The sequence below is a fragment of the Gopherus evgoodei genome, chromosome 9 (genome assembly GCF_007399415.2).
Source record: "Gopherus evgoodei ecotype Sinaloan lineage chromosome 9, rGopEvg1_v1.p, whole genome shotgun sequence".
In the NCBI taxonomy this organism is placed as follows: Eukaryota; Metazoa; Chordata; order Testudines; family Testudinidae; genus Gopherus; species Gopherus evgoodei.
Window position 1 is genome coordinate 58460788 of NC_044330.1, and position 23399 is coordinate 58484186.

The window sequence follows — 23399 nt, forward strand, 5'->3', positions numbered from 1 at the left end:
CCAGATGATGATGTGGTATCCTCTCACGGTGAGGATCTCTCTCTGGGGGAGGGAATTCCAGTTATTAGGAAGAGATAAGTATTAGTAATGTGCAATTTGATCATTAGAAACATAGATAGCTGGGTTTGTGATGACCAGAAGAACTGCATGGTGACTTGCCTGCCTGGTGCGAAGGTTGTGGATCTCTCGAGACATCTAGATAGACTTGTGTAGTGCTGGGGAGGAGCCAGTGGTTGTGGTACATGTAGGTACCAATGACATAGGAAAGGATAGGAGAGACGTCCTGGAGGCCAAATTTAGGCTGCTAGGTAAGAGATTGAAGTCTAGGACCTCCATTCTCTGAAATGCTTCCAGTTCCAGGTGCAGGGCCAGTTAGACTGGCAGAACTGTAGGGTCTCAATGCATGGATGAGCCAGTGGTGTAGGGAGAAGGGGTTTGATTTATTAGGAACTGGGGAAACTTTTGGGAAAGGGGGAACCTATGCAGGAAGGATGGGCTCCACCTAAAACAAAATGAAACTAGATTGCTGGCCCTTAAAATTAAAAGGGTCATTGAGCAGTTTTTAAACTAAAGTCTAGGGGAAAGCCGACAGGTGCAGAGGAGCACATGGTTCAGATAGAGACATCTCTTAGGGGAGGATCTATTAATGGAGTTTCTCTATGACCTAGTAAGGAAGAAAGGATGAAAGCTGATAAAATACAGGTAAGATCTGATTAGAAAGAGTTAAATGAAAAAAAGTTCCATTCAATTACATCATGTAATAGCAGACAGCTAAAAAGTGACAAGTTTAAGTGCTTATATACCAATGCTAGAAGTCTAATAAGATGGGTGAACTAGAGTACCTTATATTAAATAAGGATATTGATATAACAGGCATCACAGAATGATGCCTTGGAATGAGGATAATCAATGGGACATGATAATACTAGGGTACAAAATATATCAGAAGGACAGAACAGGTCGTGCTGGTGGGGGTGTGGCACTATATGTGAAAGAAGGCGTAAAATCAACTGAAGTAAAAATCTTAAATGAACCAAACTGTACCATAGAATCTCTATGGATAGTAATCCCAACCTTTAATAAGCAGCATATAGCAGCAGGGATATATTACCGACCACCTGACCTGGATGATGGTAGTGACTGTGAAATGCTCAGGGAGATCAGAGAGGCTATTAAAATTAAAAACTCAGTAATAATGGGGGATTTCAACTATCCCCATACTGATGGGGTACATGTCACCTCAGGAAGGGATGCAGAGAGAAAGTTTCTTGACACCTTAAATGACTGCTTCTTGGAGCCGCTAGTCCTGGAACCCACCAGAGGAGAGGCAATTCTTGATTTAGTCCTAAGTGGAGGACAGGATCTGGTCCAAGAGGTGAATATAGCTGGACTGCTTGGTAATAGTGACCATAATATAATTAAATGTAACATCCTTGTGATGGGGAAAACACCACAGCAGCCTAACACTGTAGCTTTTAATTTCAGAAAGGGGGACTACACAAAAATGAGGAAGCTAGTTAAACAGAAATTAAAGGGTACAGCACCAAAAGTGAAATCCCTGTAAGTTGCATGGAAACTTTTTAAAGACACCATAATAGAGGCTCAACTTAAACGTATACCCCAAACTAAAAACACAGTAAGAGAACCAAAAAAGTGCCACCATGGCTAAACAACAAAGTAAAGCAAGCAGTGAGAGGCAAAAAAGCCTTTAAAAAGTGGAAGTTAAATCCTAGTGAGGAAAATAGAAAGGAGCATAAACTCTGGCAAACAAAGAGTAAAAATATAATTAGGCAGGCCAAAAAACAATTTGAAGAACAGCTAGCCAAATATAAAAAAATTAAGTACATCACAAGCAGGAAACTTCCTAAAACAACCAAAGGGACCACTGGCTGATCAAGATGGCAAAAGAGCACTCAAGGACAATAAGGCTATTGCGGAGAAACTACTGTAGATGAATTCTTTGCATCGGTCTTCAAGACATCCTCAGCCATAGGTGGGAGCTTGTAAGAAACTTATCCTTAGTTCTGTTAATTGAAGGGCAAGTTCATAACTAACAATTTCAATGCGCTCTGTGATTCATCTAATTCAGTGGTTCTCAACCCATGGTCTGCTTGCAGCCCATATGACATCCTCAGGGCCACAAAGGTATAATATATATAGTGTGGATGGCACACATAACACTTGAGAGCTGCATATGTGGCCCATAGTGGTAAATAAGTTGAGAACCACGGATCTAGTCATTTGTACTTCTCAGTTTAACAGTACAAGGGAGCAGAAGGGAACTGATTTTTGGCAAGGGCCTATAACTTGGAATAATCTGGGCAAACGGCCCCAGATTTTGGATCACTAACGCTGCCCCCTGCCTGCATGAGGCACACCAAATTTGGAAGCAATCTGGTTAACCATTTGGATGTCAGAGAACGGACAAGAGTTGAGCTTTAAAGCATATAAAACAGGAATGGAAACCCTCTAGCTGACTTTTTTTTTTTAATGTATTACCCTGAGGAAATGTGTCCAGAGTGAGCCCATTGTGACATGCACTACATCAGGCGTTTGATCTCTAGCTCTGCACAAATAAAAACCACCTAGAAACTGTTTGAAAACACATTTTTTCAGGGTTTATATTGCTGCAATCCTCTCACTCGAGTTACCCCACATCTGCGGCCTGAAGCCTACACCCTGCACTCTCCTGAGGCACACAAATTTGCAAAGGAATCTGACTGAACATTGATGTTAGAGGACTTTGAATGGGCAACCTTTAAACAGAAGTCAGGATGCAGCCTTAACTCTAGAGGTGCGACTGCACCACTGACAAATTGCTCTTATCAGCAGAGCTGCCATAAACATCTACAGCCTTTTCCTGAAGCCCTTCACCAGAGAACTGGAGCTTGGCCTGGCTTGTTCCCAGAAATTTTGTGGGAGTCTTCCTGATGTTGAGAGCACTCACACACATTCTACTGAGTCCTTAGTCAAGGACAGGGCTCAGAGGGATTGTGGAGCAGGTGTGAAGTGGGTAGACTAAAGGGTCATGTTTTAGGCCTACAAACTTTGTCAAAAGACAATTTACTTCATACATTTAGGTTACTGAATTGCATCCTACAATATTTTCTATTCCTCAGAAGAGGCCAACAACTCAGCACACACATGATGAGCAGCCTTACAGTATCAAAGCAGCATGAGGAAGAGCTGGGAATGGGAAAAGAACAAAAAATGTTGATAAGGAAACGGATGTCAATTGTTAAAGGGGCAAGAGAGGTCATAAGCAAGTGACTATATTCAGCCCTGGATTACAGTGTTTTCTACAATCCTGTGATAATCTGTAGCCCTCAGTAAGCAACAGTTTTATTTTTCTTCCTGGATTATGTCTCTACATGTGATGTCAGTCTACTGCTCTCATTTTAACAGTTTATTTGAGCCAACATGGGCTGCTGAGATTTTCAGCTCAGAGCTGAATTTCTCTGCCATCATCTTATAGCACAACAGGCTGTATGCAATACAGGCCTGATTCAACCTTCGCTGAAGTCAATGGCAAGACTCCAATGACTTCACTGAGAACAGGAAGAAACATTAAGAGATAGGTCACTAGTGATACAATTACATAAGAGAGTTTCTGGATGAAAACGACACGTGCCCTGGAAAGTACATAAATTCTGAGGTGACTCTTAGTTCATTACAAGAACAAAGAGAGGTATTGTGAGTAACACCAATATACTGAGGATTGGGTTACTTTTTCCTTGTATAAGCTGAAATCTCTGAATTTGTCTCATCAAGGTTAATATAGAACCAAAATTATCTACAGCTAGGAATTAGTTGACACTAATGAACACTATAGGAAGAGATTATATTTCATAGGGAAAATAGTGCTGACCATTGAATGGTGTAGGCGCAGAGATATTCTATTTGGAAATCTGAATGATTCTGTAGTTTCCAAGTTTCACCTGGCATTGATCATTTAATAGTTACCCAAACACACAGAGCAGATCTTCGCAAAGGCTTTGGAATGCCCACCTTTACCTGCCCTTACCTTTACCACGGTGAACAGGATCTCCCATTTATTCTGAAATAAAGGATCCTTTCCTGCTAGGTGGTGGAGTATAAAGTTTGTTTCCCACAGTATACAGCATCCCTGAGGCAGCAGTTGTATATAAAAGTTTCATTTTCCAGTGTGAATATATTGCTTATTGTACAGAACCCCTATGCAAACTGGTGCTTGTCATATTTTAAATACCAAACCATGCCCTGCTGCTCCATGGGTGAGGAGACCAGCCAAGACTCTTAGTAGTCACTTTGCACTTCATACCACACTGGCCTGGCTCCCGACCACAAGCTGGTGTGGGGCTCCCCAATGCAGGAGACGTGGTTTTCAGGATTTTACTCATAGAAAAGATACAGACTCCAGTTACAGAAGTTGAAAGAATACTCACCTAAATAGTTAGAGTGCAGCGTGTGTAACAAACAATTGTGGCAGAGCCAAGCCTCAAAACACTCTCATCCTGCTCATGGGCTGAAATACAAATACAATGAAGCGTTGAGCATCCATTATTAGAAGGGCTCACTGACAAAACAAACACTGAAGGTTAGGTGGGAACTGCAGAAGTGTATCAACTAATAATTTCAAAATTAATTTCCTGATCCTGCAATCACACATGTGCATAACTTTACCCCCATGCGTATTGATTTCAAATTGGTTGGAAAGTTAGGCATGTGCTTAAGGTTTTGCAGGTTCTGTTCCTAAGAGGAACAGGAAACTACCCTCTTCATTCTGACAATATGAGCAGGTCAGAATTTCAGGTACTGCTTAACAATTTACTGCCACCAAATGAATCGAATTATTAAAAAGCTGACATGTAGTCTAATCAAGCAAGCCTGTAAATATGTGTCATCTAACTGTCTTTGTTTTGTAAAAACAACCATCCAACTGGTATAAGCAGCAGCCAGACATTAAACACTTCAGAAATCAGATGTGACAGGGGCTGAATAAGCAGAAATTTTTCTACATAGTGAATACTGGTTAAAAAATCAAACTTGGCACAAATAGTAAATCATATAGCAAGCTGCACACATGGCCTCTGACAACTGGAGAATCCTCTCTGGCCACTAACTGCCAGAGTGTTTATAAGATGTGTATTGACCGTTTCATACTAGCATTACAGATCTGAAAATGCACCTACCGTAGTTTTACATCTCTCTAAAATTAACTAAGCAATTTTGTTTTGCACCAATTTAAAATAATCTGCAGGGCTTAAGTGAAGCAAGGGAAAAAAAAACCCCGACAAACTCATAAAGTCAAACTGAGCAAATGAGCTCAATTAGAGACACCTTCCCAGCTCCAATCAAGCTTCAGAAGCTCATCCTTGGGACCCAATTGGTTCCTCAATAATAGTAGTTTGTTTTTTCCCCTCCCTCCACAGATTAACCTGTATAAAGAGCTCAAGGAAGTGTTGCATGCTAAAGGGCAAAGGATGGATTTCACAGACACCAAGCTTAGCTACTGACACATTTCAGTGTGACTGGTGGATGTACAACCAACCAACCAACCACCCTTTGTGCATCTTCGTGTAAACACGCGCACGGAGGAGAATACCTACCACCCAGCCTTATTGAACAGCGTGAGCAAAGAGTCAGCACTTGAGGAATAGCACATCCAGTCTGGTGGTGTCTCGAGCCAGGGACAGGTGAGGAACAGTCAGAGAGGAGAGCCAGGAGAATAAATTCATGGAAAGTGACGTTAGCACGAGTATAGAAATGTGAATGCAATAACTGAACTTAATGGGATTCCTGGGTTCAGCTCAATAGCCAGTGATTGACAGCTGAGCTGGCTATTGGTGACAAGACACCTAGGTTTCTATTAAAGGGGAAGTTTGGCACCTGTCTTGACACAGCAAGTCCTGTCCTAAGTAAGATGCACATTCTTCTCCCTGTTTCAGTGCGTTCCTTTCCCAGAACCAGGCTTCACAGGGAATGATGTAAGAGCACAGGCAGCCCAGGTGCCTCAGTTACTGCAGTTCCAGTCTCTCCCAGTGGTGTTGATTGTAGAGGAGATTCTCCCTCTTCAGCTGAAACCCCCACAAATAAGGATCCCTTGCAGGATGTCCAGCACTGACAGGGCCTTGGGAGAAGGGGACCTGCGGCAGCTGCTGAAGCTATACCGCACAGAGATCTCCATGGCTGTGGATGACGTTTTCCCATTGCTTCATGGACTTGCGGATCATGATGTTGTCACAGAGGAGATGTTCAAGGTGAGAAGAACACTGGCACTCCATGCTAAGTGACCTCCTCAGGTCTAATGTCTGAGGCAATTTTCTAGTGAGGATTCTAACCCTAGAAGCAGTTTGAATGTGGATACCTGTAAATCTGGAAGAATGGGTCTCAGAGATGTGAGGAGCTGTAAAAGGGATTGGCAATGTCTTTTGCGGGTGGAGGAAAGGGTCATATTTTAAGCTCACTGTGGGAATTACTGGGCTTATGACTACATTCCTTCAGGACTGGGCAATGATTGTGCACTGTTCTATATGTGCACATGTACGTATACATGTGCATGCATATAAACCAAGACTTTCAAGTAACTAGTGATTATGGGTGCCTCTTAAAGGGGCAGGAGTTTCAGAAAGTCCTGAGTACCCACCATCTGAAAGTCAGGTGTCAAGCTGCGCTCCCCAAACCACTGGGCATTTATGAAAAGCTTGACTGGAGCTCCAGGTTTATACTCTTGAAAAGGAATTGGGAAAACTGGAAATATTCCACTGAGGGATGAGGTGTATTTCCTTGGTTTGTATCTGACACTCTGATTCCCTTCCCCACTGCGGCTAGCTGGGAGTCCTATCAGCAAGGATGATCGTACTGGCACAAGCTTGTGCATATAGTGTGGAACCCCAAGGGCTGGGCCTGTGGGGAGAGACATTTGAAATGTAGTTGTAGTAAAACTGCTTGTTGAGTTATATATAATGCTTAAGGTTAAAATAGGGAAGGAGGAACAACTGAAGGATACATGCTGCAGAGCGGACTTCCTTTTTCAGCTGCCCTCCCCAGAGGGTGGAGACTGCTGAGTCTTACCTGGGGGCAGTATTTTCAGGAGTTTTCTCTTGAATCAGCAGAGGCCATAATTCCTGGCTGCTGGACTCTATTTGAGTCATTAGGTGAGGCTTTGAAATGCTAATATTTTTATTCTTACATAGCACATCCTTCTGTCTGGAGTGTAATCAGGGCTGGATTAACCTTTCATGGACCCGGCATCAAATATATTTGTGGGCCCCCATGGAAGCAATGGAGCATGGCGCAGGGAGGTCAGTCCCCAGAGCGAGGGGCCAGCCACAGACAATGGGGCATGGCATGGCAGGGGAAGCCCCGCTCAGCCCAGTGCCAGGGCACTATTTACAAACCGGCAGTTGCCAGATGCATAATGGCCTGCCCGGGGGCAGGCCCATGCCATACCATGCAGCCCCCCACCCCCACCCCCCGTTCTGGCTCCTCGGGAATGGTGTGATCAGCCAGGTCAGGGCCTGCCCAGCAGGGCTCCCTCAAGATGCACTTGCCTGGAGGGGTCCAACTAAGCCCCCCACACTGTCTCCCCCTTCAGTTGGCTGAGACTGGCCAGGCTTCTGCACCAGTCCCAGGCGGCTCAGCTCCAGGGAGAAAGCCGGGGCCCCACAGGCAGGGGGAAGCAGAGACTGCCGAGAGCCAGAGTGTTGCAGGCACAGAGGGTGCCGGAGGCAAGCAACAGTGGTTTGTGCCCGGAGTGCTTAGCGCCAATAAACACACCAGGGTGGAGAAGCAAGCAAAATTTATTTGAGGTCTCAAAGCGGTGCTGGGAGACTTAGCATGCCTCAGATCCAGCACCCCTACACAAGCGGCTTTTCCCTTTTTATAAGTTTTTTTTCTCTTTCGTCTTTCTTCTCCCCCGCCCTCCTCCTTCCTCCCCCTGTAGCAATGATGTAAGCACAGGTGCATTAAGTAATCTTGGCCGCGGCAGCTCGTTAGTAAGTTTTCCTACTGCAAGTTATCTTGTCCTTCTGCTAAAGGTGCACAGGCCTCATTATTTCTGCTTTAGACCAGTTAGAACTGTTGCAACTGATAACGGCTGTTACACCTGGCCTTTTAGGTTGATTAAAGTTCAAACATGGAGGGACTCTTGTCTGCTGAGGCCTAAAACCAGGAAGGCTCCATACACTTGTGGCCTTCCACCCTCCCAAGTTACTTAGGGTTATGCTTAGTGACACCAACAAGAGGTGCACTGGGGTCCAGCCAAGGGGCTGAGAGGAGCAGGGGGTGGGGCCAGGGAGCTGAGAGGAGCCCTTGACCAGCCTGCAGGCAGGCCGAGAGAAGCAAGTGGTGGGCGGGGGGACCCAGTGGGGTCTCAGGGTGCAGTGCAAGCAGAGCAGGCTGCGGCCCCTTCTGAGCATGGGCTACTGGAGCCACTGTAAACCCGGAACTGACAATACTGCAAGGAAGTCAGCATGGCAGTCTCCCCTCCCCCAAGGAGCGGAACGGTAAATACTCTGTGTGTTTGTTGTAATTCTGGTTTGTTTGGTTTTGGATGGTTTCTTAGTGGGGGGCCCCTACATCCTCTTGGCTGGAATAGATCAGGTGAAAAGTGTTTCCATGGTGGGAACACATACACACAAATAAAAGGGGGAAACAGCATGAGGAGGAAGGGGGAGCAGATTGGATGAAACTAAAAGGGGTGGAGCCAAGTAATTATAAAGCTGATCTCTGGTGCTAGAGGCTCAGTCTCGGTTATTAGAATTTAGTGCTGGTCAGATTGCAGGTCAGATGCACTTTTGCCCTTAACACCAATTTTTAGGAAGTGGTGGTGTCATGGTACAATTCCCCACTCTGAACCTTAGCGTCCAAAAGATGGGGTACCAGCATGAATTCCTCTAAGCTCAATTACCAGCTTAGTACTTGTAGCGCTGCCACCAACCAGGAATTCCAGTGCCTGGTACACTCCAGTCCCCCACAAAACCTTGTCCGGGGACCCCCAAGACCCAGTCCCTCTGGATCTTAACACAAGGAAAGTAAACCCTTTCCCTCACCGTTGCCTCTCCCAGGCTTCCCCTCCCTGGGTTACCCTGGAAGATCACTGTGTGATTCAAACTCCTTGAATCTTAAAACAGAGGAAAATGCACCTTCCCCCCTCCTTCTCTCTTCCCCTCCCAGATTCTCCCTGAGAGAGAAAGTAATCCTGACACAGAGAGAAATTAGCCTCTCTCTCTGTCTCTTCCCTCCTTTCTCCCCACCAATTCCCTGGTGAATCCAGACCCAGTCCCCTGGGGTCTCACCAGAATAAAAAAAAACAAAACAATCAGGTTCTTAAACAAGAAAGCTTTAAATTAAAGAAAGAAAAAACAGTAAAAATTATCTTTGTAAATTTAAGATGGAATAGGTACAGGGTCTTTCAGCTATAGACACTGGGAATACCCTCCCAGTCTAAGTATACAAGTACAAATTAGAATCTTTTCAGCAAAATACCAATTTGAACTCCTTCCAGCCAAATACACATTTGCAAATAAAGAAAACAAACATAAGCCTAACTCGCTTTATCTATCTAGTACTCACTATTTGGAATCTATAAGAACCTGTATCAAGGAGATTGGAGAGAAACCTGGTTGCACATCTGGTGGCTATTTTATATGATGGTTATTAAGGGAACATTGTAAGTCAACTTAATGTACTTTTTAGGGGCTCTTTGATTAAAGTCCTTTGCTTTTGTATTTACAATGGACTCTTGGCTTCTTTCTGCCCTTCCTCTGCTGTTTTCATGACTCACCCCCCTCCCCACCTCTTATGCTACAATGATAAAGTGACTGTGTCATCAGCTCTAGGCAATACAATTTCAAATCTTATGCTATTTGTCAAACATGGTTTCAGCCTCATTCAGTCCATCCTAGGGTCTCACTCCCCGCCCCCCACAACACAACACAACAGGGCCTACCCCAGCGCCCCGTTGCATGTGATCTTTATGCTTTCCTTTGATGGCTGACTAAAGCATCAATTCATGCACACCAAAGCACCACTGGGGGAGAAGGTGCTAGGTGCTGTAACCAGGGCTCCCTCTTTGCCCAGAGCTTGCATTACACAACATGGGTCCTGCACAGCTGTGGGGGGGGAGGGAGGGAAGGGAGGCATGGGAACAGGAGGGATGCCCTTGAGAACTGAACTTTTGCTTACACTGCTCTTTTTGTTCTTGAAGGAAACATTGAGTCTGAAGGAGCAGGAGGGTTCTCACAAGGCCTTCCATGCAATGCTGACATGGCTACTGAACCGGGATTTATCCTCCATCCAGGACTTCTGGAGGGTCCTCTTCAAGGATTACAACCTGGAGAGATACTCCAAGCTCCAGCCTATTCAGAGCAACTTTCCCAAAGGTAGGAGGGTGCTCAGACAGACTGTGAAGAGAACTCCCTACCTAGCAGGCTTCTGCTCCATGAGGGTCCCTCCTCTTTAGGAACCAAGAGCTTCGCCTCTCATACTCCAATTCCAGCCCCAGGAGAGGTGCACAATGACAGCCATCGGCCCAGCAATGAAGTGCACAGGGAACAGGGCAGGAGGGGAGAAGCAAGCAGTGATTATCTCAGTAACGATCAGCACCAAAGGGTGAACTTGCACCAGATCACTGGGGAACTTAAGAAATTTAGAGCCCTAGCAAAGCACTGGGCAGTTTGGAGTGTCCCCGCCCTGATGCCAATCTCTCTGCTGTCATTCTTTCTAGATGTGGATCTCAGCAGACAGCGCCGGGGGAGGAAACCACCCCCCAGCCCCAAGATGTTGGTGCAGCACAAACAGCAGCCGAAGAGGAAAGCACCAGAGGAACGGGACTCTCCCCAGGCAGCTCAGCCCTTGCTAAAATGCAACTCAAATCCTGGTACAGAGCCTCTTTCACTGCCTGGCCCATGCTGGATCCTGAGCCGTGCTGATACACAGCCTCCCAAACCCATCAAGCAAATATCTAACCAGGCCCTTCTTACGTTCACAATTCCCCCAGGCTCTATAGGCAACGAAGGGCAGCTGTCCTGTTTTGGACCTTCAAGCAGCTCTTCCCACTTGGGTCCAACAGCTTCTATCTTGGCTTCTTGTAGGCCTCAAGTAGCTCCCCATCCTCTCTGCAGCTATCTAAATGGAGTGGGGAAGAGAGGTCTGCATTCTGCTGCCCAGCCAGGCAAGGGGGCAGATCAAAGTCCCAGTTAGGGGCTTGTGATCAGGCAGAGATTTGGCTGGGCCTTGCAGGGAGATGCCAGTTGTTGGGGGGAGGGGCGGCAGGAGGAGTAAGGAAGGATGAGATGGAGAATGTAGAAATGAAGAAGGAAATGGAAAGAATGGCGGAGAACCAGGATGACTGGAAGAAGGGATGGAAGGAGAGGAAGAAGAGAGGAGAAAAGAATGAAGATTGAGTATTTTAAGAAAGGAAATAGAGGAGAGGAAAAGAATGCTGAAAGGAGAGAACCTAACAGAATGGAGAGAGAAAGGAAGGAAAAGTGGTAGATGGAAGAAGAGGAAAAAGAATAAAGAGTTAGAGAAAATGTAAGAAAAGTCACATTGGATATTTTTCAAAAAGCTCAGCTCTAGGATTTATTTGGGGACAGGTCTCTGGCCTGTGCTATACAGGGGGTCAGACTGGATGATCACAATGGTCCCCTCTGGCCTTAGAATCTACAAATCTCTTTAAAGTTCTTATAAATCCATAATATACATTGCAGGGAGATGCAATCATTTATCTCTGGTCTTTGCACTTCAGCTGAGTTTCTAAAGCTGCCCATTGTGCCCAGAGATGTGCACCATGGCTGCATGTGCAAGAAGGAATGTAACCGCTTTCAAAAAGGAGTTCTTACTGCTGACATAGTTTCTCTTACACCCCAGCAGGTGCAATCTAAGCACCTAGATCTGGCTGCTCATGTTGGAGCATTCATTCACCATCCCTGCCTACTGTTCCAGTTTCTTGTAAGGTTTCCATTCTCTAACCAGGAGGCGAATTAAGAGCTCTTTCTAATAACATCCAATGTGTACCCTTGTCTCTAACCCATATTATAATCCCACAGGGACCCTGCCAAAGGCAAAAGCTGTAAAGAAACCAGAAGGTGTGGAGATCCAACGTTTCCCTCTGGGAAATGGTGAGTGATGTGTCTTACTCCGTCAGTGAAGTTTCCTCTCAGCCCTGTTTGAAGAAATCTTTGTTGTTAGCACCATCCAGAAATGAACAGGCTAAAACCATTCCTGAGCTGGATGTCACTGGGCCTCCATCAGCATGGGAAGAGAATCCATCACCCTGCAGAGCAATGGCCCCTGTGAGTGCTAGCTGATTGGCATCTCCCATACACAACATTAGCTTAAGTGAAATGTCTCAGGGAAGCAGCAGCTCCCAGAACCAGGTGACACGTGCAGCACCACACAGGCACCTCAAAGGGTTAGGTGGCAGCATGCTGGTATAAGGAGATGGGAAAGATCAGGGTTCAGTGGGCGAAGGGAGGATTCTTAGTGTTTGTGAAGCTAAAGGACTAGTAGCAATGGATTAAGAAAACCCAGCAAACCCATCAACTGCATGACCTTCCCTACACAGCTCTGCCAACACACCTTGGGCACATCTTGCTCCAAAGCTGGGCCTGGCTGGTGTGCAGAGACTTTCAGTCATGCCCTGCAATGTGTGATATGACCAATGATTTACTAGACTGAACCCACCAATCTCCTTTCATTTGAAATCAAATCCCTATTTAAACAAACCTCCCCAGATGCTGATCTCAGCAGGTGGGGAAGAGAGGTCTGCATTCTACTGCCCAGCCAGGCCTGGGACCAGATCAAGTGGCCAGCCAGGGGCTGTGATCTAGCAGAGATTGGGATGGGCCTTGCAAGGAGATGCAATCATCAGCGTTGGGGGAGCCCCCGATTGGGGTCATCAGGTTGTATTTAATGCCTTGCCAGTTTTTAACATACTTCAAACCATAGCCCTCCCCCATCCCTTGGGAGAATATATGTACAAAGGCCTCATGTTTCATTGATAATGACTGTTTTAAAACCATAGGCATTCAGAGTATGGCTGCCTCAGTCCAGAGGGCTGTTACTGTGTCATCCAGTGAACTGCCAGTGAGCTGCGGGGCTGTAGAAGGAATTCTCATCAAACAGGTGTTTGAGTCAGGTAGATATACCAATGTTCTTGGGACAGGAAATCATGAACTTGGGGCCGCTAGTGACTATAATGAGACACACAGCTGAGTATCTAGGGAGTTCAAGAACAGTGCTCATGACAACAATGTGGGCCAATTCCATTCCAGGTTTTTCCCCTTCCTGAGGACAGCCTGGTTCCAGGGGACAGATTTAGTTCAGGTTAATCAGAGTGAAAGGACCCTCTTTCTTGAAGCTAGAAGCCACCCAGGCAATTATAGGTAGGGCAAGATTTCAGTGCTTGCTGGCAGAGGAGCTAGTAGGGTGGATGGTGGAGCTGGCAGGCTGGGCCTGGGGGGAGTGAGTTAGCAAATCAGACCAGCCAGAGGGCTCTGTAAGTAGCATACACAGGTGGAAAGTGTGGATGGCAGTGGGAAGAAGAACAAACACACGGATAAGGTCAGCATTGGGGAGGAGATGGGATATTGGAGGATGGGGAAACCCCCAAGGGAGTCCCAGTTCAGGTGGAAAGTATAGAGGTACTGTAACCCTGGACTGGGAGACCCCCTCCTCCTAGCATAGATGGTCTTTAATTTTTTTAAAGTTACTAGCAGAATATAAACAAACACAGCCTTCTGGCTACCCCTGCCTGCGTAAGGAGGGTGGAGTTGTGAGCAGTAGTTGTTGTGATGTGGCCATGTACATAGCATCCTGCCATGGTGCACAAGAGTTATTTTTGCAGCAACGTGAAGTAGCAAGTGGCAGCAGGACCCAGCACTACTTGCTCAGCCAGCTGGACAGGTGGTATCCTGCCCCATGATTCTCACTAACAGGATGCACATGGCAGGGTGTACAGCTACCAGCCACTGTCCCTGCTGTGCTCTCTGCCCTATCACTAGGATTTGGCCCTTGAGACGTCAACATATTGTGTAGATGATTCTTGACAAAGCCTACGCAGGTCAGATCCTTCATTTACCTGCCAAGCCTTGGGCTCAGGATTAAGTTCTGTGATAAGAGTCCATCCCATTGCTAGCAGCTAAACAGGGACCTGAACTTCTGCCTGCGACATTTTCTGGGGCCCATGGTGTCATCAGCTGCTTCAGAGGAAGGGCTCACTGCTGAACTGGGCTCTGGGAGGGAAACATTTCTAAAATGTAATGCTTTTACACCTGTTCTGCTTGAACTCCAGCGTCCTTACCACGTTAACAATGAAACCTTCCCCTGCACCCAAGCATCATTCAATCAGCATGTGCGTGTGCTCCCAGCACACAACTTACATAAGCGAGTGTCCTCTCTTCCAGGGGGCTCCAAGAAATGTGTCAAAGTTGGAGGCGAGTTTTATGCACCAAGCAAGTTTGAGGAACCTGGGGGAAAGAACAAAAGCCGAAGCCTGAAGCCCAGTGTGCGAGCCAAGGGATTTCAAGGGCCCCAATATGTATGCTTTCAGCAAACACGAGTTGTTTTTACATCTTTTTCCTGTTTGAGTCCTCTTTGCAGTAAGGGGTTTCACCCACTGCGCTGGTTCCACCCATACAGCTCCGCTCAGCCTTGTCCTTTTTCTTCATAAACTATTGAGCAGGTTTGTGCTTGGCTTGGCCCTGGGCAGGTCGGGCAGACCTCATGCTGAATGTGAAAGGTGTGAGTGGTTTTCTAACCTCTCCCTACTCTCTGAACCAGCTTGGCCTAAAGTGCTTTCAGAGCAGTGTTCTTCCCGCAGCACAACAGCTTCTCCAGCCAGTTGGCACGAGTCAGATTCCATTGCAGGAGAACACAGGATGCTCTAGAGTCTAGATCTAGCATCTGTCTGAGACAGGACATGCATCTATGGGATGTGCATTTATACAGCCAGACTGATCACAGCAGCATTTCCTGCCTCACCCCCTGTCCATCTCACTCTGCAGAATGGGGAGCTGAAAATAAACTCACAGAGCAGCCTCCATGTCACCCCTGTTCACATCGTGGATCAAACCCTCCACCAGGTAAAAACCCTACTGGGGAGCTGAGCTTCTCTTCCCCTCTGCCAGGAGCAGACAAACTGCTTCTGTCCAGTGTCACTCCCTCCTCCTCCAGGGCGAATTTTCCAAATGTTGTGCAGGGCCCACATCTTGTTTTCATTGATTCGCTCATGGTGGATAGCAGTGTGCCTCTCTGCCGCACGAGCTTGTTTCAGTGAGAGTGAGATTCTCCTGTTGAGCCTCAGGGTGCTGCATGGAATTAGTACATGACAAGTCTCTGATTTCCTCAGTCTCTGGTTTCCTCAGCCTGGCAGTCTTGCTACCAGAAAAGGGGAGACACAAGGGTTTGGTCAGGACAAACATTTGCTAGCAAAAAGCCCCCTGCCCCGGGAAAACTGGAATTCCCCAGAAGATTCCAAAGTGAAACAGCCACCATTTCCATCCATTGCCCAGCCCAAGAGCTCCCTGCTTAACTGATGGTCTCTGTGGGGGCAATAGACTTACATGTTGAAAGCGTAAAATGGGGAAAGATTATCAGAGGTTCAGAGCTTCCCTGCAGGCTGTCAGACGTGTTGTATAACCCATGGAGACAAGTGTCTGTTGAATTTGTGGGATTCTGGAGCTTGGAATTAAGGATGAAGCATTCACTGCTTTAATTCCTTGCCAGATCCCCAGCAAGGAAGCACCTGCCAGGTGTAATGTCTCTGAAATACCAGACAGTACCTGGCTACAGAAGTCAGGCAGGCTTCTGTTATAATGCTACATCTGCCAGCCAGCTGTACTACATGCTGTCCCTTGAGCATTCACTTCCTTTGGTTGCTCAGCTCTGTATTCTGTTTAGTCATCCTGTAGGGAGGAGAGAGATTTTCTGAAGTCCAGGATACTAATGTTTTGCTCCAGTTATTAGTTTTGTGACATCTGATAGCAAGGATTCACCAGTTGGTCACCTGTGCTGAAACATGACCCTTTATAAGAGACCAAGTCCAGTTTGTCCTGCAGTATACTGGATTGCTCTGCGCTAGTGTAACAGATCACCATAGTTATAGTGAGGGAGAAGTTGGCTTTGAGTCTCTGTACTTTTGCTTTCTGTTACATCGTGCGCTATTTGCCTCCCTGGGTCAGAAGAACGATGATGAATGTGCAGTGTGCAGGGATGGTGGAGAGCTGATCTGCTGTGACGGCTGCCCCAAAGCTTTCCATCTGGCCTGCCTCGTGCCCCCACTGACAGAAATTCCAAGGTAATAACAAGCACTCCCAGGCACACTCCCCACAGCGAGTATTTACTGCTCTATCACCCCATCAGCTCACTCTGGTCCAAGGGTAGGCGGAAGATGCAGGATTTTCAAAGTGCTCAGTGCTGGGCTAAAAAAATGCTGAAATAATTTTGCATTATTTTGCCTGATTTTCTTAACCACATTTAAAATAAAAAACAAAACTTATTGCCCTAAATATAGGAAAGCTTCCCTCTTCCCTAAACATAGGATTTAGTTGGGGATTAGTCCTGCTTTGAGCAGGGGGTTGGACTAGATGATCTCCAACCCTGATATTCTGTGATTCCTACAGAGGCAGAGACCTTGGGTACTTGTGGGGCCTACATGCAGGGCCAGGTCCTTAGCAGGTGTAAATCAGCATAGCTTCACTGTAATTCATTGCTGTTCACAGAAGTGGCCACTAGCTAGTACTGTTGCTTTACACAACTGTGACCAATCAGTTGAGTCTCCAAAAAAAATCCCTTGTATCTATAAGAAAGCACCATTGCAGTAAATGCAGGTTGGCTTTGCTTTCTCATTTCTTTTGTTCCCCCTAAACATTTGCTTACCTATTTCTTTACTATCTGACTTTGGACAGCGGGACATGGAGGTGCATCTCCTGCTCAACTGAGAAGGTGAAGCAGGACCAGCGCATAGAAGAGGAGCAGGTCAGAGAGCCACCATCTGAGACACAGGTATAGCTAGGAGCCTTGCTTCACCAAACTTAGCCACGTCCAACCACTCCTCTATCGATATCCCCACACCGCCCTTCTTCTGTGCCCTAGATAGAAATTGGGCAAAATGGCAGGATTATGTTCCAGGTGCTGTTGGGATTACCCTGCCTTGTACGTAATGTGACATGTGAACCCCCCTACGGCCACCCTCCTCTGTCCCTTCTACTTATACAAAAAAGGGTGGGCAAGATTTTGCTCAGAGTTTTTTCCCAGTCTGTTGGGATGGTTCGCTTCCCTCAGTAGGGATGAATTCTTTAAGGGTGTCAACAAGCACATGGAGGAGGGTGATCCAGTCAGCCCAGTGTACTTGGGATTTTCAGAAAGCCTTTGACAAGGTCTCTCACCAAGAGCTCTTAAGGAAGCAAAGTGGTTATAGGATAATAGAGAAGGTCCTCTTCTGGGTCAGTAAGTGATTAAAAGCTAGGAAGCAAAGAGTAGAAATAAATTATCAGTTTTCACAAATGGGTGACTGGCAACAAAATAGCAGATGAAATTCAACAGTGGTAAATGCAAAGTAATGCACATTGGAAAAAAATAATCCCAACTGCACATAAAATGACGGGTTCTAAATTAGCTGTTATTACTCAATCAAGTTCTTAAAGTCATTGTTCACAGTTCTCTAAAAACTTCAGCTCAATGCACAGCAGCAGTCAAAAAGGTGAACAGAGTGCTAGGAAATATCAGGAAAGGATAGAAAATACCATAATGCCATTATATAAATCCATGTTATGCCATGTTACTGTTTCCAGTTCTGGTTTCCACATCTCAAAAATGTTATAGTGCAACTGGAAAAGTTCAGAGAAGGGCACAAAAGTGATCAACGGAATGGAAAGGCTTCCATACAAGGATAGACTAAAGATTAGGACTGTTCCGTTTAGAAAGGAGATGGTCAAGGGGGGATTACAGAGGTCTATAAAATCATGAATGGTGAGGAAACAATGAATAGAAAAGTTCTATTTATCCTTTCCCACAATACAAAAATCAGGATCACTCGAGGAAATGAATAGGCTTAACAGGTTTAATACAAACAAGAGGAAGTACTTTTTCATATAATGCACAATTAACCTGTGGACTTCATAGCCAGGGGGATATTGTGAAGGCCAAAAGTGTAACTGGGATCAAAAAAATAATTAGATAAGTTTATAGAGGATAAGGTATCAATAGCTATTAGCCAAGATGGTCAGGGACCCAACCCCATGCTTGGGACAACCCAGAACCTCTGACTACCAGGAAGAGAAGATGGGGTAGATCACTCCAAATACCCTGTTCTGTGCACTCCTCCTGAAGCTCTGGTACTGGCATACTGGCCTAGAGGGACCATTGGTCTAACTCAGTATAGCCATCCAGGAGACTGAAGTACCTCTATACAGAACTGTCATCAGCAGATCCACCTGCAGGGGCCTGAGGTGCCTCCCCTGGAGGGACTAACTAACGACACTTCTGTTTGTGCCTAGAAGGGTCTGTATGGACAGAGGGCAGCTGGAGACAGAGAGAGGATTCTTATCAAAGAACCTACGCCAGGCTCCGATGCCTCATTCACCTTCAAACAACCTCTGCCCCCTGCGCCTTCCCACTCACCAATGCCAGTGGTAATGCCAGCCTCAACCCTCCAGCTGCTGTCAAGTCTGGGCCTGGAGAGACAGCTAGTTTGTGGCTCTGCTTTCCATGTGATTTTCAACCACCTTATTCTACAGGGCCTTTAAAACCATGGTGTGCACAGAGTTCAGATTCAGAGAGTATGTTCAGCATATCTGAGCTGGCTATAAGGCATATTCAGCTTATCCCCAGCAGTACAAATGTACCCCAAATACTCCATGGAGTTGCCACCCCAGTGCTCAGAGCAGCAGGTGTGGGGTCAGTGTGTGTGTCCTGTAAAGCAGAGCATGCACCATGCCTGCTGCAAAGTGGGGGAAAGAAGGCAGGGGGAGGAGAAGGGGCCAGCGGCAGAGGAGGCACTGCACCTAAAAAGGAGGTGGGCTGGTAGGGATGATCAGAGCACATATACCCAGCAGGCCCCATTATTGAGCCGTAATATGAGTATGATGGGATCCCCCACAGTGTATAGCCTGGGACTGTGATAACACTGTGTCCCCTTAACACTTTCCAGCCTGGGCTGTCTCTCACAATGCTTTGCTAGTGACAAGCAGCAAACCCCTCCAGGTGCTGTGATCACTCAGCACAAAAGCATGTGGAGCTCCCACCTAGCTAGATTGCATGAATGCTCCCAGAGTCACTCATGAATCACACATAGAAAAGCACCAGAGGCAAATCCCCCTAGCTCCCAGCACTGTACCTCAGGAATATATGTCTTGTAAGATGGGCAGTGCAAATTTATTAATTGGTTCACCACTTCAACAGTGGGAAGTGTATATACACTAGCCTTTGTCAAACCTGAGCAGATTTGCCCCACACTTCATACAAATTCACTGGTAAAGATAAACAGTAAAACAAATTTATTGACTATAAAAGATAGGTTTTAAGTGATAGGCAAAAAGTCAGAGCTGGTTACCAAAAGAAATAAAATAACCATGCAGTCTAAACTCTCAACCCTATTAGACTGGGCAACAACTAGATCAAGCAGTTTTTCTCACCCCACTGGATATTGCAGTCCTTAATATACAGATTTCACCCCTGAAATCTGGGCCAATCTCCTCTGTTGGAGTCTTGTCATCTCAGTGTCTTAGTTGCTTGCAGAATAGGTGGGGGCAGGAGAAGGGCCCAGTATGTGTCCACTCTGCCTGTTTTATACCCTCTGTCCATGTGCCTGGAAAACACAAGTCTAGGCATGTCTGAGAGCATTGCTGAGTCTCCCGGCAAGGTTGAACAATTCCCCGGGTGTGGCCTCATGCAGGTGAGTCATTGAATTGTAGTTCCCTTGTTGATGGGTTGTTTGAAACCCTGCCCGGGTGCTGGTTACTTTCCTTACTGTTGCTTCTGGGGAGCTATGTCTGGCTGATTCCCCAATTTACAGCATGTTTTAGTGACAACTATACTACACAATTCTCATGACTTCATACGCATTAATGATATACATATAAAGATAGAGAAATGACTCAGCAGATCATAACCTGATACCTTACAAGGCATGCTTTATAAGTAAGATCACAATTATATAAAAATGAGGAATATGGGGGTTACAGGACGCTCCCCCAAGGTATAGAATGTCACAGTGGGGCTGAGTATAAAATCCAAATTCTCCACCTTTCCTTTCCACAGAAACTGACAGTTGGTGAGAAATGTGGAGTCTGCAGGGGAGGAGGAGACATGACCTACTGTGCCCAGTGCTTCAAGGCCTTCCACGCCAACTGCCACTTCCCTGCCCAAGCAGAGCGGCTCAGGTGAGGTGCATGACTGCAAAATCATTGCCATCTCCCACCTGGGTATACCTGATTTAATCCAGAAACAGGTATTTTGTCTATTATTTTACAAGGGATAAGTTACAGTCACTGGACACTCTGTTCTCCAGTTTCTCAAGATCAAAAGTACATTTGATTCTCTCAAATCTCTGATAGCTCCCCATGACTCTGGTACTTTGCACTCATGCTTTATGTTCCAGGCCCCATGCACACACACTATATTCCACTATGGGGTCTGGCCAGTCTTTAGAGGCTGAAGGCTACTGGCTTGCTGTCAAAGATGGCACTGTCTTAAATCCTTCATAGTACTCTGCCTCACTTATCTCTTCTGATCCGAAACAGCAACACATACAAAGGCTCTCCTTAATTTTTTCAGTTTGCAGGGTGATGCTTTGACTAGGGTCCATAATTATATCTTCTGTTCCAGTGAAATCTTGCTATGCAAGTCCTGCTCTGGCAGCTCTGGAACCAGTGGCCTGGAGGGAACAGTGACCTCAAATAACCATGCACTAAGAGCAGCAAAGGTCAGTACTTTTCTGCAGTGCATGCAGAAGTCCTAGATGACATTTTTAGGGCTACTTAGCAAAGTGCGTATCAGTGGGAGCAACCTCTTCCAGCAGATGCTTAGCCCTTCTGTATCATCTTCCATCAAGGACTCTCAAAGCACTTCACAAATACAAGTATACTTATAGTAGCCTTGCGAGGTAGGAAAGCTCCAGTTTCTTTTACAAATGATGAAATGGAGGCAGAGAGAAGTTGTGCTCTATCTGGATCTGTGGGGGAACAGAATCCAGATCACATGACTTACAGTCATGTGCTTTAATCACAAGCCCAACCTTCCTAGCTGATCCACGTCTTCTGTAAAGCACCATACACATGCGTAGGGCTACAGTATAACATGCTTCTCATAGAAGAGTAACAAGATTCACAGTTCCCCTGAACTTAGTACACCATTCCAAGTCCATCTGGTTAAGGGAATCCCCAGTACAGCCTGGTATAGACTGGAGGTCAAACTTTTAGAAGCCCTTTTGAGAATGTTACCAGAGAAGCACATATCGCAGTATATCACTTCATAGACATTGCCACACCTACTAAGCACTCTAATGATTGCAGAGAAGACATAGCCAGTCACCGTGCCAACATTCACTGCAAGAACCTTAGTCATTCAGGACCAGAAGGGACCCCCATGCTAATCCAAGTAATGAAAGCATAACCAGGAGTGGTCACATTTACTGACCCTCCAATAATCTTCAGAAGTTTGAGAGCCACAAGACACACAATCTGGCTCAAAGGGCGGCGCCTGCTGGAGGATAGGGATTCTGCCCTGATCCCTCCTAACAGGTCTAAAGCCCTTAGACCTCCCTCTCTGCAGAACAGAACCACTAGTCTCACTACCCCACCTGAGCCCTGAGCTCTCCTCCTCCCCCTGCTCAGTCTGGTAGGCAGAAAATGGGGGCAAGGGCTCTGCAAGCCACACTTTACCTGTAAAAGAGCCACAGGTGGCTCACAAACCACAGTTTGGCCATGCCTGGCATAATCATCTGTGTAACATCACTGTTCTGGCTTAGGTTCTTGTGAGTTTAGCACCACTTTGTTCCCAATTCCCAACTGTCTTCTAAACAAACTTCATGGAGCAACAAGTGTCTTTAATTCTCAGTAACAGATGAGCTTAACTGGAATTGATTCTCCTCTTGGTTACAGAAGGCTTATGTTGGTATAACTCCATTGATGACAATGGTATTACTCCATCATAAACCAGTGTAACTGGGTAGAGACTCAGACCCATTGTGTTTAATGTTTCATCTTCATGTTGGGAAACTGAGCAGTCTGGCCATGTTCTTGATTCCAGGCAGTGGAAGAATCTGCTGGGAATGACCCGATCCTGAATAAAGAAGAGTTGGACTCTCTCCTGGGTGAGGTAATAAACCATTTCATCTTCTCATCTCTCTGATTTTATTTTATGCAAGAAAATAGTCCACAATCTGAACAGAGCAGTTCCTACAGGTCCTGGAATTCACAGACACTCCACTCACCTCTGTTTGCAAAGGCCCCTCACCCAATCCAGGCCTAAAAGCAGCTGGGTCCAAGTACAGAAATACTGCAACGCCTTCAGCAGTCCAGGTATGACTGCACTGAATGGGCAGTCCAGTGTCAATGAGTATTCCCTATAAGCCTTGTTGCACCATCAGAAACGTCTGCTGGCAAAAGGTGTAGGTTAGGGCTCCTGGGGAGCCAGGGTACAGGCTGAGGCAGGGTCAAAGTCTAAACAGGCCCATTTACAAGGCTGATAATGCATAAAGCAGGTTTATTTTTGTATACTGTGTTTGAAATGGGAGACCATTAAAGCGAGGGACAGAGAGCAAAGGCGTGCACACGCAAGTGCCTCATATAGCCAGATGAACCAGTTCTCCTAATCTTCCTCTCTCACTTGGAGAAAACCTTCTTACTGCCCTCCTGAAGCCCTTCCTTTGCTTTCCTGAGATGCCCTAAATACATACTACCCCTTTGTTGCCTCTGTTTTGTCTTCCAGAGCTCCTTTGATGGGATTCTGCAGTGGGCATTCCAGAACATGTCTCGTCCACTCTCAGATACTCACGGATTTTTCTCTTAGCTCCTGTTGTAATTGTGGACATGTCATGCCAACTTGCTGCCCTCCATACACTGGACTTGACACTAATCATCTTTAAATGTCTCGTGCCGACATCTTGGGACATACAGGATTTTCCCATTGAAGGATATAAATCCACAAGGTAGCTCAAGCATAGGCGTTTATTACACACAGCGCAGGCGAAGTGTCACCTTGTTTATTAGGCTCAGAGACACTGTCAATCAATTGATTACAATAGAATATATAGGTTTTCCATGTGTGGGGGAAAATGACGGGGTAGGCAGTTCCACACCCCGGTATAGATTTTGCAGCAAGACAAGATAGCACATTAGCCAATGGTTAAATGGTTACATAATGTCTCCGCCCATGGACTCAAATTAGCAAGTTAACATTTAATTAATAAATTG

The 23399-nt window shown here is 46.0% G+C and overlaps 1 protein-coding gene across 1 annotated transcript; it reads left to right on the forward strand.

Annotated features, from left to right (window-relative positions):
* Positions 1–2102: 2102 nt before the first annotated feature.
* On the forward strand, positions 2103–23337 carry AIRE (autoimmune regulator). The gene is given in 16 exon segments (XM_030575439.1): positions 2103–2136; positions 3059–3212; positions 5649–5652; positions 10190–10364; positions 10709–10861; positions 12033–12104; positions 13010–13123; positions 14391–14524; positions 14991–15068; positions 16167–16282; positions 16893–16989; positions 18483–18674; positions 20245–20366; positions 20812–20912; positions 22238–22302; positions 22915–23337. Coding segments are annotated over 16 exon segments (1692 nt in total). The 3' UTR covers positions 22996–23337.
* The last annotated feature ends 62 nt before the right edge of the window (positions 23338–23399 follow it).